This window comes from Ursus americanus, chromosome X (assembly GCF_024610735.1).
Source record: "Ursus americanus isolate L20-20 chromosome X, mUrsAme1.1.p, whole genome shotgun sequence".
NCBI lineage: Eukaryota > Metazoa > Chordata > Mammalia > Carnivora > Ursidae > Ursus > Ursus americanus.
The window spans coordinates 66,168,319-66,184,321 of record NC_142164.1 but is presented as its reverse complement, the minus strand read 5'-3'; the positions used below and the strand labels follow the sequence as shown (position 1 = coordinate 66,184,321).

The window sequence follows — 16,003 nt, the reverse complement described above, 5'->3', positions numbered from 1 at the left end:
ATTGTGGGTTCATTTCTGGGTTTTCTATTGTGTTCTAGTGCTCTATGTGTCTGTTTTTGTGCCAGTACCATCCTGTTTTGATTACTCTATCAAGCATGTAGTTTTAAACTTTTGTCACATCCACTTTAAAATGGAAATGGTAATAAACCTAGAAGTCTCATCTGGCTTTGACAAGGACACCCTCTGTTCCTAAACAAGCCCAGGGATGACTTCCCTTCTTAATAGGTAGACTTGGGAACACTTTCTAATTATAGCTACTAGGTTTTTTCTTTTCACTCATTCACTAGACAATGAATAAGCATCTTATATTTGTCAGGAATAGAGATACTGAGATAAAGAAAAGTGGTGCCTGCCCTCAAAAATCTCCCAGTGTAGCTGGAATAGTGAAAGTGCACACAAATAATTGCAGTGCAGTACCAAAAATGCTATCATTGAAGCATGAACAGCGTGCTGTGGGAACACAGAGAAAAAGCAAGTGGTTCTCCCTGGGGGAGTGAGGAACCACATCTTAGGGGGAAAAAAGTATTACCTGTGCTTTGAAGGATGGGGGGGAAAGGAGGGGGAAGGACATTCCAGCAAAGGGAATAGCATACTCAAATCCCTCAGAAGCATGAAAGAACATGGCCTGTTTGGGGGAACAGCAAGTAGGCTAGTGATGTACCAAAGTGTGTGTGGTGGGGAATGGCCCCCAGTTGTAGTGTTGTCCAACGAGTGAGCACTGAGAGAACATACTTGCTAGTAGCATCAGAAGACAATTGTCTAGGCTAGAAGCCCCGTAATTACAATTCAGAGAGTCCAATGCCTCTGGCAGGGACTCAGATCACTGCCCGGCACTGCTTCCTTGTATATGGGCCATTATTAGAAGGAGAATTCACATAGACCTTAAACATTTACTTTGACTGAAAGTGATTTAGAAGCCATTTAATACAGATTTCCTTGGACACAGTGAATAGGCACATGCCTGAAGAGGTAAATTGAGTTGTTCATTTTATTTCCATCTTTAATGGAATTGTCCCCTCCTACAACTAACTTGCTCATGTTCATTCCCTTTCTCTCCCTCTCCTTCCCTCCCCCTCCCCCTGCCCTCACTTTCATTCACTTGTTTTTATTTGTTCTTTCAACAGTTTGGCCTTCACTAAAAGGTTAGGGAAATGCCCATTTCATGAAGTTTAGCTTTGAAAAGAATGTGAACATTCTATCATCTAAGACTGCACTGGATAGTGTTCTAAGTAGAGAAGTCTCTGGGCTTTTGTATCATGAAGTGTTCTGTTATAGTCAGGAAATTTGGAGAAGGAATTCAGTCCTCTAAAGTCATCCTCTTGTCCAGGGGTCATTTTGTACAGGTTCCTCTCTGGGCCAGCTTTCTGTAAGTATGCACACTTGCCTAAACCTAGTTACAGAGGAGCAAAGAGGACCAGCTGCAAAACGAGAGCACAGCAGGGGCTTTTTCCCAAATGCCTTCTAACATTTTCATAAGTGAACATCCTCTGTTTACGCTGCAACCATTATTCTCTTTGACTAGAGGAGTTTCTGGCTATAAGTCTTCCAAAATTACATTAGCAATCACAGGAGAGTCGCAGTCTTGACACTGAAATTTGTACTACCCACAGAACACCGTCTAGCTTCAAAATCAGTTAGGCCTGGAAATTCTGGGACGTAGAACAGTCTAATATGCACCTTCCTCTATATAGACACAGAGGAAGATGAGGGAGAATAGAGAACAATGAGGGAGAACAATGAGGGAGAAGCAAACCTTACAACCAGGCTAGGGTAGTTTCCTGACTGACAGGGTTAAGTCAGTCTTCCTTACGTAACCTCAAGCTTGGGAGGAAACTTAGAGAAATCATCAAGGCCAAACTCTTCATTTCACCAATGGAGAAACTAAGGCTCAAGGAGAGAAAGGGATTTGCCCAAAGTGCATCCGTGGCAGAGCTGGGGCTTACAGCCTTATCTCCTGACTACAGATTTTGTGTTCTTTCCACTGCACTAGCTGGAATTGAAACTTGGGCACTGAATAAGCCTGACTTGGAAGCTGCCCAAATCTGAAGAGAGATGGTTTTCCTGTTCAGCATCTCGAAATTGGCTAATCTAGAAACTGGGCAGATCCAACCTTTTGCTGCTGCTACGTGCAGGGAAAATGCTAAAGCTCCTTCCTGCCTCTAGGTCTTTAAGGCTACAGGGAGTCTTCTGGGAAGGAGCCCCACAGTGACCCCATTGTTTCATAGCAAACGCAGATGTGGTTAGACATGGACAACTGGCCTCTTGAATGGCATTGCCATGGGGATTGAGTTTTTGGAACATGAGGCATTATTTTTAAAGGAGGGCCTGATAAATCAGGTCAGGATTCTCCTGCCTAAGAGTCTGGGAAGCAAGGAGTCAGAGTCGTTAAGGAGTATTTAAGTGAGACTTAAGAGGGTTACACTTAAAACTAAGAAAGTACCGCAGGTGGAGATACTGTCATGGAGTCTGGTCAAAGCCTTCTTTCTATTCCTGGGATTTCCAGAAATTGTGAGAAAGTAGTGAAGGGAAGAAGACACCCCCTCTGTGGCCACCTGCAGTGCGTGAATTAGACTGCACAGAGCAGAGGAAGTAAACGGGAGCTGAGGGTTTTTGTACAAGTCCTCAGTTATGACTCAGTCAAATAGCTACATCCTGGTGGGAATGTTGGAAGGACGGGAATATGGAATAGAAGGGCCAGGATTGTTCTGGAAGGATAGCGAGGAAGCAAAGGGGAAGAGCTGGTTGGCTTAATTAATAATACATTGGAGAATAGGACCTCAGAGGAAAGATGCTGGGAAGCCGGGTTATTTAGCCAATAGAAATGGAGGTTGATAGGTGACTTAATGTCTATGGGCATATGAGGGTTATTATGTGTATGATGATAACTATTCTTCTCTCTCTACACAAAGAATAGAATAAAAGCTTAAATTGCCACAGGAGGGATTTCAGTGAAATATATGGAAGAACTTCCTAGCAGTGAGGGGGTGATAAACACAGGAACGTGTTACCAAGGGAGTTTACAGAATTGCCTTTCCCAGAGATCTTTAAAAATAGGGTTTAGAGAGGTCAGCTGAGAAAGCAAATCCTGCCAGCTGCCTCCTCAGCTTTTTCTACTCTCTACCTCCCCTTTTCTTTCCTTCAATCTCTCTCTCTCTCCCCCTCCCTCCCTCCCTCATGCCCCCCACCTCTCATCTCCCAAATTCCTTCCCAAATTCCTCATTCCCAGCTACCTCCACCTCTATACCAACCCCTAGTTCCTGTACATCCCTGCTTCTATAGGAAATCTTCCTGGTGTTGATATTATTCCCAAGGTCAGGCTGTCCTCCTAGCTCCCTCTCCTCATCTGCATCAAGTCCTCCAAACTGGGCAGTAGACATGAAATCCACACTCTTCAACGATAGCCCAATTCTCAATTCAAAAAAGTGACCCATGGGACTGGCCACTTGGTAATTCTAATCTTTTGGACTCGGCTGAAAGGTAACCTCCTTTTTGAAACTTTCTCTGACCTCTTAAGCATTTTGTCCCTACTACTAATATGGCACTTAGACTTTCCTGTGACTGTGTCTGTTTCCCCAGTAGACTGAGCTCCTTGAGGGTCATTTATTTCTATATCTTCAAACCAGCTCTGTAAATAATTATTCATAGAAGTGGATAGGGGGACAGGGAGTGTGTGTGTGTGTGTGTGTGTGTGTGTGTGTGTGTGTGTGTGTTGTATAATAAAGTGTTCACCTCTTTAACAGCAGGAATTCCCAAAGTGCTGATTTTGTGTCCTTGGAAGTCTGTAGAACTCCTGACAGTATGTTTGTTATCAGTCAATAACTATAAATGTAACACTGAATCTTGTCTTTTAGGAAAAAAGGCAGGACCTCCTGGGCCCAACGGCCCTCCGGGACCTCCAGGACCTCCAGGACCCCAGGGACCCCCAGGGATTCCAGGAATTCCTGGAATCCCAGGAACAACTGTGATGGGACCACCTGGCCCTCCAGGTCCCCCTGGTCCTCAGGGACCCCCTGGCCTACAGGGACCTTCTGGTGAGTTCCTCTGTCTGTCCACCTGCCCCTAGGCTCCTTGCAAGTACTTGAAAAGAGCAGGCATGGGTGATCCTGAGAGCAGTTTCAGATGGTGGTGAGGACTTTGGTGAGCAATGAGAAAGTAGGTCTCCTAGCTCAGTGGAGAGACTAGGACTTGAACAAGCCAGTAGGGCCTGACCTACTCTAACTTCTTGTGTATACCAGCCTGTCAAGGACAGGCCACCTGCTCTTGACCTTTCCATCACAAGCCCTCCCTGACTCTAGGCCTCCCTATAGTGAGCCAATAAACTCCCATGAGCCAGAGCCAGAGGCCCCAAGGGTTTACACTCGATTTCCAGTGGGGAATGAATTTGGTCTGCTCTGATTTCCAGCATCTAGCACCACTTGTTTATGTCTGATTGGAAACAGGCTATGGAGAGGAATGTTGGGGACTGGAAGAAATAACAAGCCCTAGAACAGTCTCATCCCATGAACTCTGAAGTGCCTTTCCCATAGAGGTAGACAAATAGTCACTGGTGACAAGGGAGTTGGAAATATACAAGTCACTGGGGTTGGGGAAGAAGCAAACACAGTCGCTAAGACTGAGGAGCCAAGTGCCTCTTGTGCTGCATCCTCACCCCACCGCATTGCCCATTCAGATAGCGTTGAATCTCTTTGCATCGTTCCCCTTGGGTCCAGAAGGGCATCCAAAAGGTATAGATGCCGATCCAAACCTGTCTAATTGGAATTGACAGGAGTCGGGCTGCCAGAGCTTAGGTCAGTGGTTATTTCCTCCTCCTGCTCTCCTCTTGTATCTTGGGGCTTTAAGGAAATGGACTCTTTACACAACTGATTTCTAAAGGTCCAAAAATTCTGTAGCAGGACTCAGATTCTTTGACTCATAGTTCAAATGGGGCTAATCAGCATTACCGTGACCATAAGAGATGGAGTTAGAGGGTGTTTTGGTTTGGGTTTTGTGGGATTTTTTGTTTTGTTTTTTGGTATCCAGTCCTTCCATAGATACCACTTTCTGTGTGCAAGAGATATATTGATAAGTGGTCCCTGTTCTCACAGAGTTTATGTCCCAGAAGAGGACAGAAATGATTAAAGAAGCAAGATATTTACAAATGGCAATGCTCTCTATGAAGACCATGAAAGAAGGGGAGCAAAAGATTAAAGAAGCAAACGGCACTGTCTCAGGGTCATGTAGTGGCAGGAATGCACTCTCCTCGGTCTCTACGGGTGCTTGGTGAGGCTCGCCTTGGGGCCAGCATGAGCGAGAGGCCACTTTCCCTGCTGGACACTGGGCCCACTGAAGAGGCAGGTCAGGGAGGAGAAAGAGAAGAGAGTAGTATCCTCTCCCATCCCAGGGCTTGGCTGCCCAGAGCAAGGCTCACCGCCACTCACTGCCTAGCTGAGGAGAGAAAGGCAAGGAGAAGGAGCATGCCCTCTGATTGTCCTGTCCTGTTTTGCAGGTGCTGCTGATAAAGCTGGACCTCGAGAAAACCAGGTTGGCTGAGAATTGCTCTCTTCCTGGGGAAGAGGGAAGTTCACAAGGCTAGAACCACCTTCCAGCGGCTCCCTATTAAGTTTGCTGAGGGTTTGTTTTGTGAGGATGCCCTGGAGGTCCTGAAGTTGTTCACTTACAGCACCCTCCCATCTCTAGGAACAGAAAGGCTTTGCCCCAGGGCCTGCCTTTAACTCAATCTTGCCATAGCCATTTTTCTCCATCTCACAGAAGACAGAAGGTCACCATATAGAAGCTCAGTCGTCCCCTGAAATAAGCTGCCAGTCAGGCCTATCCACCTGAGCCTCCAACTTCCCAACCACACCAGACACCTTGTCGGCACTCAGAACGCCGGGAATCAGGAGCTTGAAAATCACCCAACCACTCCAGGCCAAACCCAGCCTGGGCTTCTGCGTTAATGGCCTCAAGGGCTCCTCCCTTTTCTTTGAGCTTCCTAATCTGTCTGTATTGGCAAGTTCTTCAGCCTTGTCTCATCTGAGCCTTCCTCACTCACTACAGCTGTTTGGCCACAGTTATAAATCTACACAGCTGCACAGTGCTCAATGGCTTACAGGGAATTTTATATCCATCACCTCATTTGATCTTCAAACATCCCTGTAAGAGAGGCCAGAGATTCTTAAAATCCCCATTTCACAGTTAGGGAAATGAGGCTCAGAGGCATTACATTCTGCTGAGGTCACCTAGCCAGGAAGTGGCAGGGCTACAAATCCCATTACCAACCAGCAGAGACGTGGTCGCTGGCATCCCAGGACAGGAGAAAGGGATCTGAATTGGGAAATGAAAGGAGACCGGAAGTCAGAGGTGGGAACTTGTTAACTGGTGGCTGGGCAGGCAGCCATTTCTCTCAGTGACTATTCTCTCTATCCTTCTCCTCCTCCCAGCCGGCTGTGGTGCATCTACAGGGCCAAGGGTCAGCAATTCAAGTCAAGAATGGTAAGGGTCAAAGTAGGCTCTGTCCCTAAGAGGAGCTTCTCCTCTTCCTTACCCGCAGTCTTCAATGAATCACCAGCCTAGCTCCTCCCAGGCCCCTTGAAGTACCCTGGGCGGTAAGGAGCCGTTCTCTACTCCGTTTGCCCTCTACTGGCCGTCCTGGGTAATTGCTTGCACCTAGACCGGTCGCTACACACATACTACATTTAGAATCACTGATGAGGAAGCGAAAGGGACTTGAAACATCATCAAGACAGGGAATTCTTGGCAGATGGAGGTTGTATCAGAGTCACCAAGGGGATATGTGTAGTTTGATCAACATTTTCACAATACAAGCTAGAGAAGGTAAAACTACAGAAAATTAAATTCTTCTTGTCTGATGGGTCTTCGCAGAAGACGGGGTGGAGGGAGCATTTCTGGGCTGGGGGGAGGCATGTCAGACTCTCCAGGGAGCATGAGATGCTAGTATCTATAAGAAGGGGAAATAGGTTTAAGGGGCTTAAGAAAACTGACTTAATGTAATCCCTGCATTTAAAAGATGGGGAACCAAAGTCCCAGAAGGAATGGATAATGCCGTAAGAAATCATACTGCCTTATATTTGTATGGTCCTTTAGAGTTTTCAACATGTGTTCTTTTGTCTTTCTTTTTTTAAGATATTATTTATTTATTTGAGCGTGAGCGAGAGAGAGCACAACCAGGGAGAGGACAGAGGGAGAGGGAGAAGCAGGGTCCCTGCTGAGCACAGAGCCCCATGTGGGGCTGGATCCCAGGACCGTGGGATCATGACCTGAGCAGAAGGCAGATGCTTCACCAACTGAGCCACCCAGGCACCCCTTGTCTTTCATTTCGTGTGATCCTCACAACAACCCTATGATGTAGATATTAGTTCCTTTTTGCAGAGACAGAAACTGAAGCTCAGAGAAGTTAATTAACTGACCCAAGAGTTCAGTTAAGGGTAGGAGCTGGGATTCAAAACTATGTCTGTCTGATTCTTTCCACGGCACTGTGCTACTTGCTACTTCAGTGATGTGCGTACACTCCAGTGAATGATTAGGTTCATTTTCTCCCCCAAAGAGACATGAGCATTCATTAAAGAACAGCACTTTGAAATAATGTCCAGTCCCCAGGGTGCACACAGCCTAAAATGCATGAACCCCCAGGAGCCTCGGGAAGCAGCAAGCCAGCCAAGATGCCAGATGCTTACAGAGCGTGAAGTGGAAGGGAGGGGCTCTGAGTGCAGAAACAGTAAATGAAGGTTAAGAAACCTGCTTCATGGGGACAGCTCCTAAGAGCCCAGTCCGTCCTGAACTGACTGTGCCGAGCTGCCCTAATGATTGGGCTTAGCCACATCCTGGACTGCCACCTGGATGCCTGAAATTTAATCGCCTCCAAAGTAGAAGTAGGAACAGAATAGTAGCAAAACCCAAGGAGTCCTTCTGGGACCAGGTGTCTTGGGCCCTGGGGCCCTGGATGGGCCATAATCACCATCTGTCCAGGGAGGAGTGAGACAGGCAGGAAATCGATTTGTCTGGGTGGACGGGTGGCCTCCATGCTTATTCTATACCCGAAGCTACGGATTTTGCTCCCACTACCACACAACAAGACCAGTTCCAACCCCTCTGGGCCAATCCCTAATAGTAGTTTATGCTGATCTTTAGTTGTACCAAAAGCAGAAGGGAGGGGGCAGGGGTGGAAGGACATCATGCAGAGCAGTCACTTAGGGGGGCCGAGCCAGGGTATCTCTTCCTGACTCCTGTCCCACCCACCATCACCTCGAGGGAAGATGACCACCTAGTCCAGAAGGCCAGTTTCCTCACACCTCAGAGAGGCAGGCCTCCTGAGACTAGCCAAAGATGGACATTCAAAACATAATTTCTTGGGTGAAGAATGGAGGGTTTTGAGGGGAAAAGGCCCCCTGGGCTAGGACTCTCTCCTCCGGTGGCAGGAAGGAACCTTTTCCTCTGCCTTCACATACTGGCCCTCACTGTCCAGCAAAGGTGGTAGGACTCCCCTTCTGTCCCCAGTGGAGTTGGGCTCACAGATGCTTTACCAGGGGTGCCTCGGCTCCCAGACACCCTCGCCAGCCCCTGGGCTGGCTCTAGTGCTGCTTGGTGGTCTATCCCTCACTCTCGTAAAGATCCCCCTCTCCGATGGGTCCTTATTACTGGTGGCCACTCATTCCAGCTGCCATGAAGTCTGACTCACCCCCGCTCCCTAAGGTTCTTCAGGTAGACAATTCCTCTGGCTGAGTGGTTTCCTGGGGGAGAGGGGAGGCTGGGAAACCTCCTGGGGCGTGAAGGAACTGAAAAAGGAATCTTTAAAGGAGAAGGGCAAAACCCACGAACCTGAGAGCCAGGGGAGGGATTCAGGAACTATGGCTAGAGAAATAGAATGGAATAATAAGACCTAGCCTGCCACTCAGTGTCTGAATTTTGCCTGCGCAGGCCCTAGAACAACAAAGAAAATAGGGCAGCATGCCCACTTTCTTCTTACCCTCACCCCGCATTCCAGTTAGAAGGTGTTGTTTAAAGCCCCTTCCAGATGGAAGGGTCAGGAAAGGAGACAGGGAGACAGACAAGCGGACCCAAGGGGCCTGAGCCAGGCCTGGCAGCCGCTCAACAAACAGAACGCTATCTCTGCTTCCAAATGCTGTTCTTAAAGCTGGGCCTCTGGGGCTCTCCACGTTGCACTGGGATAGGGGTGGGGGTAGGGCAGGGTGCTGCTCGATGTCTCTTGTTTCTATTGCCCAGATTATTCTGACATATACTGAGTGACTGCCCTTCTCTCATACTGAGATCTTTCAGGTGGAGTGCTCAATGACTGGTCTCGCATCACCATGAACCCCAAGGTGTTTAAGCTACATCCCCGCAGCGGGGAGCTGGAGGTACTGGTGGACGGCACCTACTTCATCTATAGTCAGGTAGAAGTGAGTACGGTCTCAGGCCTAACTCTTCTTATATCCATAATGCAGATCCGGTGCAGACCACATGGGGGCACTGTGGAGCTAGCCAAGACCTGCTAACTTCCCGCTTTCTGGGGGGACTGGGGTGGAGGGGAACTGGGCTGGGAGGGAGTTGAAAGGAGGAAAGAGAGAAGGACCTGTTTTGGTTGCCCCCCCACAGCCAGTTATCCTTGAAAAACTGCAAAGGGGCCCCTTGCACACCCTGCCATCTGATCCCCTCCTGCTGGGCCCCAGGCCCTGGTTTCCCCACCGAGCTGTTTGGTTCTACTACCAAATGCTATCTCTGTGTCAGGATATATCCTTTGAGAGTCAGTTGCAGGGCTGCTGAGCACCCCTTCCCCCCACACCGCTAGCTTCACGTTAAACAGCACTCCTGCATGCTTTCTCTCCACCTCAAAGCCATTTTTTACTGCCTTTCCTTCCTCTTTCTCCTGTTTGCTTGTCTATCTTTCTGTGTCTCTGTTGTGCCCTCCTCCAACCTGCCACCATTCTCCCAGTGCTTTTGGCCCTGGGTTTCTGTCCTTGTTCTGCCCCAGCCCTGCTCCCCAGATCTGCCCATCCACTCCCACCCCTGTTGTTTGCCTCCACAGGGGTGGCTCCTGAGGGCTAGAGGGGCTTCTGTGGGGTGGGCAGCGAGTAGGTAGATGGACAGAAAGACTGTGGAGCCAACAGAAGCGTCCCAAGGAAGAGTGGCCAGGGAAGGTGGGACCAACCTTTCATAAAGTGATTTAGAATGACCAAGGGGGGCCCCAATCCCCAGGGGACACATAGGTATAATCCCAATGTCTTACAGGCCATTTCTCCTAAGCTCCTTCTTGTGGGGCGGGGGGGAGTAGGGAATCAAAGCTTGGGGTGGGGTATTTTCTGGGCCCAGAACAGATTGGGAGTGGCCTCAGGCCTTGAACGCCATGAAAACTGGGAAAATCCCCCTTGAAACCAGGCCACTGAACATAGGTTGGCACTTCTTCTGGCCACAAAGTAAAGTCAGGGGCCTGGGTTTTGTCCTTTCAAATTCTTTAGCTCATTTGTGGTAGATAGCACTCTGTCTCTCCAGATCTGTTTCCTTCATTATCAGAGGGCCAGGGGGCACCGTAAAAATCAGGGAGAGAAATTCAGTCACAGGAGAGGGCAAGCTGCAAGCTGAGTGAGCGGCCGGCCTTAAAGAGCTGAAGAAGTGGCAAGTTGTTACCGTGCCCTCTCTGGGGAATCAGCAACTTCTAAGGTCAGCCACAAATAGTCCTTGGGGCACGGCATGGGAAGTCAATTTGTATCCATTTGTCTGTAGCACTGATTGAGCCCCTACTGTGTGCAGAGCACCGTGCCTCCTGCTGGGGCTGAGCAGGGCTGAGCAGGGTGGAGGGCAGGGGAGGGGCTGGGGGAGCTACCAGAGTGAGAAAGGCCTGGATCCTGCCCTCACAGAGCTGACAACTGGCGAGGATTGAAAAGAGATTTGCTCAGCCGCCTGAGCCCCACGGAGTGGGGGAAGTGCAGGGTATCAGCCCATCATCTTGCCTTTCCTGTTGACCAACTAACATGCCCTCAGGTGGCCCTGCCCCCCTTCACAAGGTGTGTGGGCAGCTCATCAGAGAAGGTCCTGTCTGTCCATCGCAGGGAAGGGCCCCACCCTCTCCTTCCTCTCTCCCCCAATCCCTTCTTGTTGCCTCTCACCCAGGTCTATTACATCAACTTCACCGACTTTGCCAGCTATGAGGTGGTGGTGGACGAGAAGCCCTTCCTGCAGTGTACCCGCAGCATCGAGACGGGCAAGACCAACTACAATACCTGTTACACCGCGGGGGTCTGCCTCCTCAAAGCCCGGCAGAAGATTGCCGTGAAGATGGTGCATGCTGACATCTCTATCAATATGAGCAAGCACACCACCTTCTTTGGGGCCATCAGGCTGGGCGAAGCCCCTGCATCCTAGATCCCCCCACCCCACCCATTTCTGCCCCTGCCGGTGCCCCTGCCCCAGGGTTGGGAGCCAGGACTCCCAGAGCCTCTCAGTGCTGCTGTGGAGTGAGGTGTTATGGGTGTCACAGCCACAGAGATCAATACCCCAGGGCTATTTATTCCCGGGTGACTCCAGGATGATGAGGCCTGCTTGACTTTCTAGGATGAACTTGAGTTCACAGGACGGTTGATGGAGCGCCAGGGTTTGCAGGAAGCAGGACCTTCTTCCTTGGCTCCGTCGACCGGCTTACGGCTCAACTCTTCAACTTCAAGGTCCCTGTTGTAAGAGTGATTGTTTCTTGCACTAAAGTGGGGTTCCGGGGCAGCAGGCAAGAGAAAGCAAAGGTGGACTCCAGACCATGGGGTCAAGCCTCTGACCCTAAAGGGCTGTCCGTTCCTCTCTTGGGTAGGGCTGGGGGCAAGGGTGGGGCAGGAGGGTAGTGGTGAAGCCTAAGCCAAGGGGCGGGGAGGGGAAAGGCGAGCGCTGGTGGCATCCTTGGCAGTGGAAGGCTTCTTGGCGCTCTGCGCTACAGCCTGCCAGAGGGCCTGGGGGGGCTCTTCCAACTCAAGCTGAGAGCCACCTTGTGGAAGCTTGCTGGGCTTTGGGGGACAAGAGGTTTGCTCTTCTCGGAGCAGTGGCAGGGAATGGCCACCACCCTGCCTGCACAAGAAGCTGAAGGCACGCTTGGGGCCACGTGTCTCTCACTTTGTTTACAGCCGTGTTCTATGCTCAGAAAAATCTCTGGGTCCCCTTCTAGTTGCCCCCTTTCCCAGCCTGACCAGAACTCCTGTCTTCTTTCTCCACAGAGCCTACCTCTGTCTAAGACAGGTGCGTCCCCTGGGACCTATGCTTTTGTGAGTCTGGGATACTCTTTCGATGACCTGGGCACAAAGAAACTTTTCTGTTTATTAAGCAACACAAATATTCATCTAGTCTAGTTGTGTCTGAGGGCAAAGGGTTGGACTGGATGACCTCCGGAAGTCCCTTCAAATTCGAATATTTAGACAGCTTCCACGAGAGCCTACGAAAATTCCCAAACCCTAGCCTGCCCCCTGGGCATCAGCAAGGCAGAACTTTCCTGCCTGACCCCAAAAGGGCAAGAAGTGGGATAGGACGGTGGGGGTTTCTTCCTCAAGTTTGCTGTGACCCAAGAGGTCATGAGCCTAGGCCCTACCCAAAAGAACAGCAGCCGATGCCCTGTGACCCACCTTTCTTCACTCTGGCTTCAGAAAGCCACAGCAGAATCACCAGAGATTCCAGTGCCGATCGCCTAAATCCAGGCTCGAGAGAAGTCGGCATCAGGGAAGGCTCTGTCCTATAGCCAGTCCAAACACACCTTACCCACCCACCCCCTACCCCAAGTTACCCACTGGATCATACAGTGGAACCATTCAAGGGCTTTATCTCTCACTACCGGGGGCCAGCCTGGTTTCTGGATGCCGGGTCTAGCCCAAAGCTGGGGAGGGCCACTGTTGTACAGTCTGCTACTTTCGCTCCGAAACAAGTTTCATTTGGAGGAGATGGGATAAGTCCCTTCGGGCAGCTGAAATCCACCAAGAGCAGTTACTCATTTCTCCACTGTACTTCCCCTTTCCAAACAACGGTAATGCTCGGCCTTCGGCAGGTCTGGGCCAGAGGTGGTAGGCTATCCTGCCATTGTCTAGTTGCTAATGACAGCCTTGCAACCCCAGGTGGGGTGAACTTGAGGCATGCATCTGGCCCAGGCTCCTGAAAAGTGCCTTAGACAGTCCTCAGTTGTAGCAGGAACTGAAGGGTACTTTCTCTCTCATTATCTCCTTTGAGGGTACTATGAATCCCATTGTGTATTCAAGGCTCCGAGAGGTGAAGTGCTTTGACCAGGATCCCAACCAGTTTAAGCCATAGACCTGGGGCTTCGGCCAGGTCTGCCTCCAAAGCTATTTCATTATGCTGCAGCATTGTGTTGAATGTGTGGTCTAGAGAGAACCAATAAAAATGGGAATAAGGACCCTAAATCCTTCAACGTCACAGAGAGGAACCCAGACACACTCATTTTCATTCCTTGATGATAATTCCCTGATGTTCTTTTGGCTGCCGGGGGCTTTGTGGCAAAAAGAGTAGGACATTTCTTTGGGAAACAGCCATCAGCCTTAGTGCTCTTGTGGTCAGAATTGTCTTGGCACCGTGTCTGAGCAGAAGGCCTCCAGGACCCACAGAACCGCACCCCTTATGCTCCTCCACCCACCCATCATGTACAGAGCCCCTGCCGTGGCCAATGGCCTCCACTGGTTACCCTCTAGTTGGGTCACAGGAGCTGGTCCACCTCCCACAACTACTAAGTGACTCCTTGGCTCTTTCTACCATCTCACAGAGAGCTTTGTTCTATCAGGATGTCTCCTGATGGAGGAAAGGCCCGAGAGAGGCCTGCCTCTCAAGCCAGATTTGTGTAAGGAGAGGGGAGGAGGTTTCCTAATTGTACCCCTAAAGAACATTCTGACACCCATCCTGAGGTCCAGATATGGAGGGGATTGTAGGGGGATGGGCTTCACACAGAACCCTGTACTCAATGTGAACCCTCCAAAGGAATAGAGGAAGGAGGCGAGGAAGGAAACAATAGATGGCTGGGGAGCCCTGCTGCACTGGAGTCATTGACAATGTGGTGAAGCAATTTACTAGTGAGAGGATGTGGGAATAGATTTACAGTCTGGAAGGGCGCTGACGTGAGTTCACCAGAGGGCTGGGGCTAGCATGGAGAATGGGATGAAGACATTTGTGAGCAAGCAGATGGCAGAGGTTTGAAGAATTGCGTGACAGGGGCCTTTGCTAGCTGCTTGGGCTTCAACAGCCAAGGCCAGCATCAAAGGCAGCTCAGCTCCTGGTTCCTTGGGAAATGTCGTCTTTGCCTTCTGTCCCCCCTCATCCGTCCTGAGCCAAATTCCTTTGCTGAAGCAAGAAAGGGCTAGGAACCCTGGAGGCAAGCAGAGACTTGGATCCCCGTGCAAGTACGTGTGTTTTATATAACTTCCGGTGGGTGCAACAAGATTCAGAGACATTTAGAGCGAGACCCGGAGGCCCAGAGATGGACGGTGACCTGGCCAAGATGAATGAGCCCTGACCTGCAGACTCAAAGGAGTGACGGGGTGGAGCAGTCTCTGTCCCACTCGGACCCCTCCATTCTTCTACCCCAGGCTCAAGGCCGGAAGTGCTTGGCCCCCTTCAGGAGCCCAGCCAGGCAGGAGAAAGAGTAGCCGCAGCCACCATCAGAACACCCCCCAACCCCGCTAGGGTCTCTGCCCTGGAAAGCTCTGGGCTGGCCCAATACCAGGAAGTCCCGAGGCCCCCCCCCTGGCACTCCCTCAGCTTCTCTCCCTGCCCAGAGGCTCCCCTGGGCCACAGTGAGCACAAAGAAGGAAGCAGATTGTTTCTTTTAACTCCTGTCAGGGCTCTCTCCAAGGGGACTCGGGATATGTAATTTCTTGATTCAAAACACTTCCATCTTGGGTGGGGGGTGGGCTTCGTGGTGAGAATGGCCTGGAGCAGGCCCAGTGCTGCTTTGGGGGGGGGTCGGCATCCAGTGTGAGATACTGTGTATATAAACTATATATAATGTATATAAACTGGGATGTAAGTTTGTGTAAATTAATGGTTCATTCTTTGCAAATAAAGCTTTTTTTCTCCCCCCTGTTCTTGAAATCAACTTAGGCACTTCCTATACACCAGGCTCTACCGCCTTCAAGCCATGTGACATGGGACAATCTCTCATCTCTGAGCCTGAGCTTCCTCACCTGTAACATGGGACCCAGACACTTGCTTCTTTGCAAGTGTTGCCACACATGAGCTAGGGGAAGGACCAAGGCACCCATTTCAGAGGGGGCAACTGAAGGAAGGCAGTCTGAAGTTCCTGTCAGAACCTCCCACATCCTGTGTTCCAGACCACACAAGCCCCCATCCCCGTCACCTTAGGTCTTTTCCTGTCACTGCCAGTCCAGTAAGCTAGAGGTCCCGTGGACAAGAATCGCTGTCCTGAGGCAGAGACACAGCACGGAGGTTCCCTCAGCCCGACACCACAGCATCCGTAACAGACATTTCAGGCCTGAGCCCATAACAGCTTGGGAAGACCCAGCCTGCAGCTCCCCATTCTGTATCATCCCGTTTTGCACATGAGAAGACCAATGCTCAGGGAGTTTAAGTAGCTCACCCAAGGTCACCCAACTATAGAAAGGCTACTTCAACGTTCAAAGGGCTGTTGACAAGCTCTTACACTGTGCACTTTCTTTTAAACATCGAGATGCCGTGAAATTGAGGGCAGAATCTGCTTAAGGATAGGAAACCGGCAAAATGATTGGAGGGGAATAATTTGGGGTAGCTGTCCAATTTACAAAGGCCAATCACATTCAGTCTCATTGACTTTCCCAGTAGCCTCAGAGGTAAGCAGGGGAGGGATGTTGGGTCCCGTGTTGCAGGTGAGGAAGCTCAGGCTCAGAGATGACCGATTGTCCCATGTCACATGGCTTGAAGGAGGCGGAGCCTGAACTCCCAAGCACACTGGATCTCCAGGCACCCAGTCCTGCAGGAGCCTCGAGGCCAGGAGATGGGGCTGCTTGAGAGCTAGCGAAGCAAAGCCATGAGCAGGGAACCTAGG

General features: G+C 50.3%; 1 protein-coding gene across 5 annotated transcripts in view; it reads left to right on the top strand.

The window, feature by feature from the left end:
- Positions 1-15,037, top strand: part of EDA (ectodysplasin A) — a 421,716-nt gene extending 406,679 nt beyond the window's left edge. For 2 of the 5 annotated variants that reach the window (XM_087860406.1, XM_087860410.1), the window contains exons 4-8: positions 3,852-4,031; positions 5,486-5,520; positions 6,420-6,471; positions 9,265-9,395; positions 11,104-15,037. In XM_087860406.1, the coding sequence (XP_087716532.1) occupies positions 3,852-4,031; positions 5,486-5,520; positions 6,420-6,471; positions 9,265-9,395; positions 11,104-11,355 (650 nt within the window). In that variant the 3' untranslated portion in view covers positions 11,356-15,037. The remainder of the gene's footprint in view (positions 1-3,851; positions 4,032-5,485; positions 5,521-6,419; positions 6,472-9,264; positions 9,396-11,103) is intronic. The other 3 variants (XM_087860409.1, XM_087860408.1, XM_087860407.1) reach the window with 3 other exon arrangements.
- The last annotated feature ends 966 nt before the right edge of the window (positions 15,038-16,003 follow it).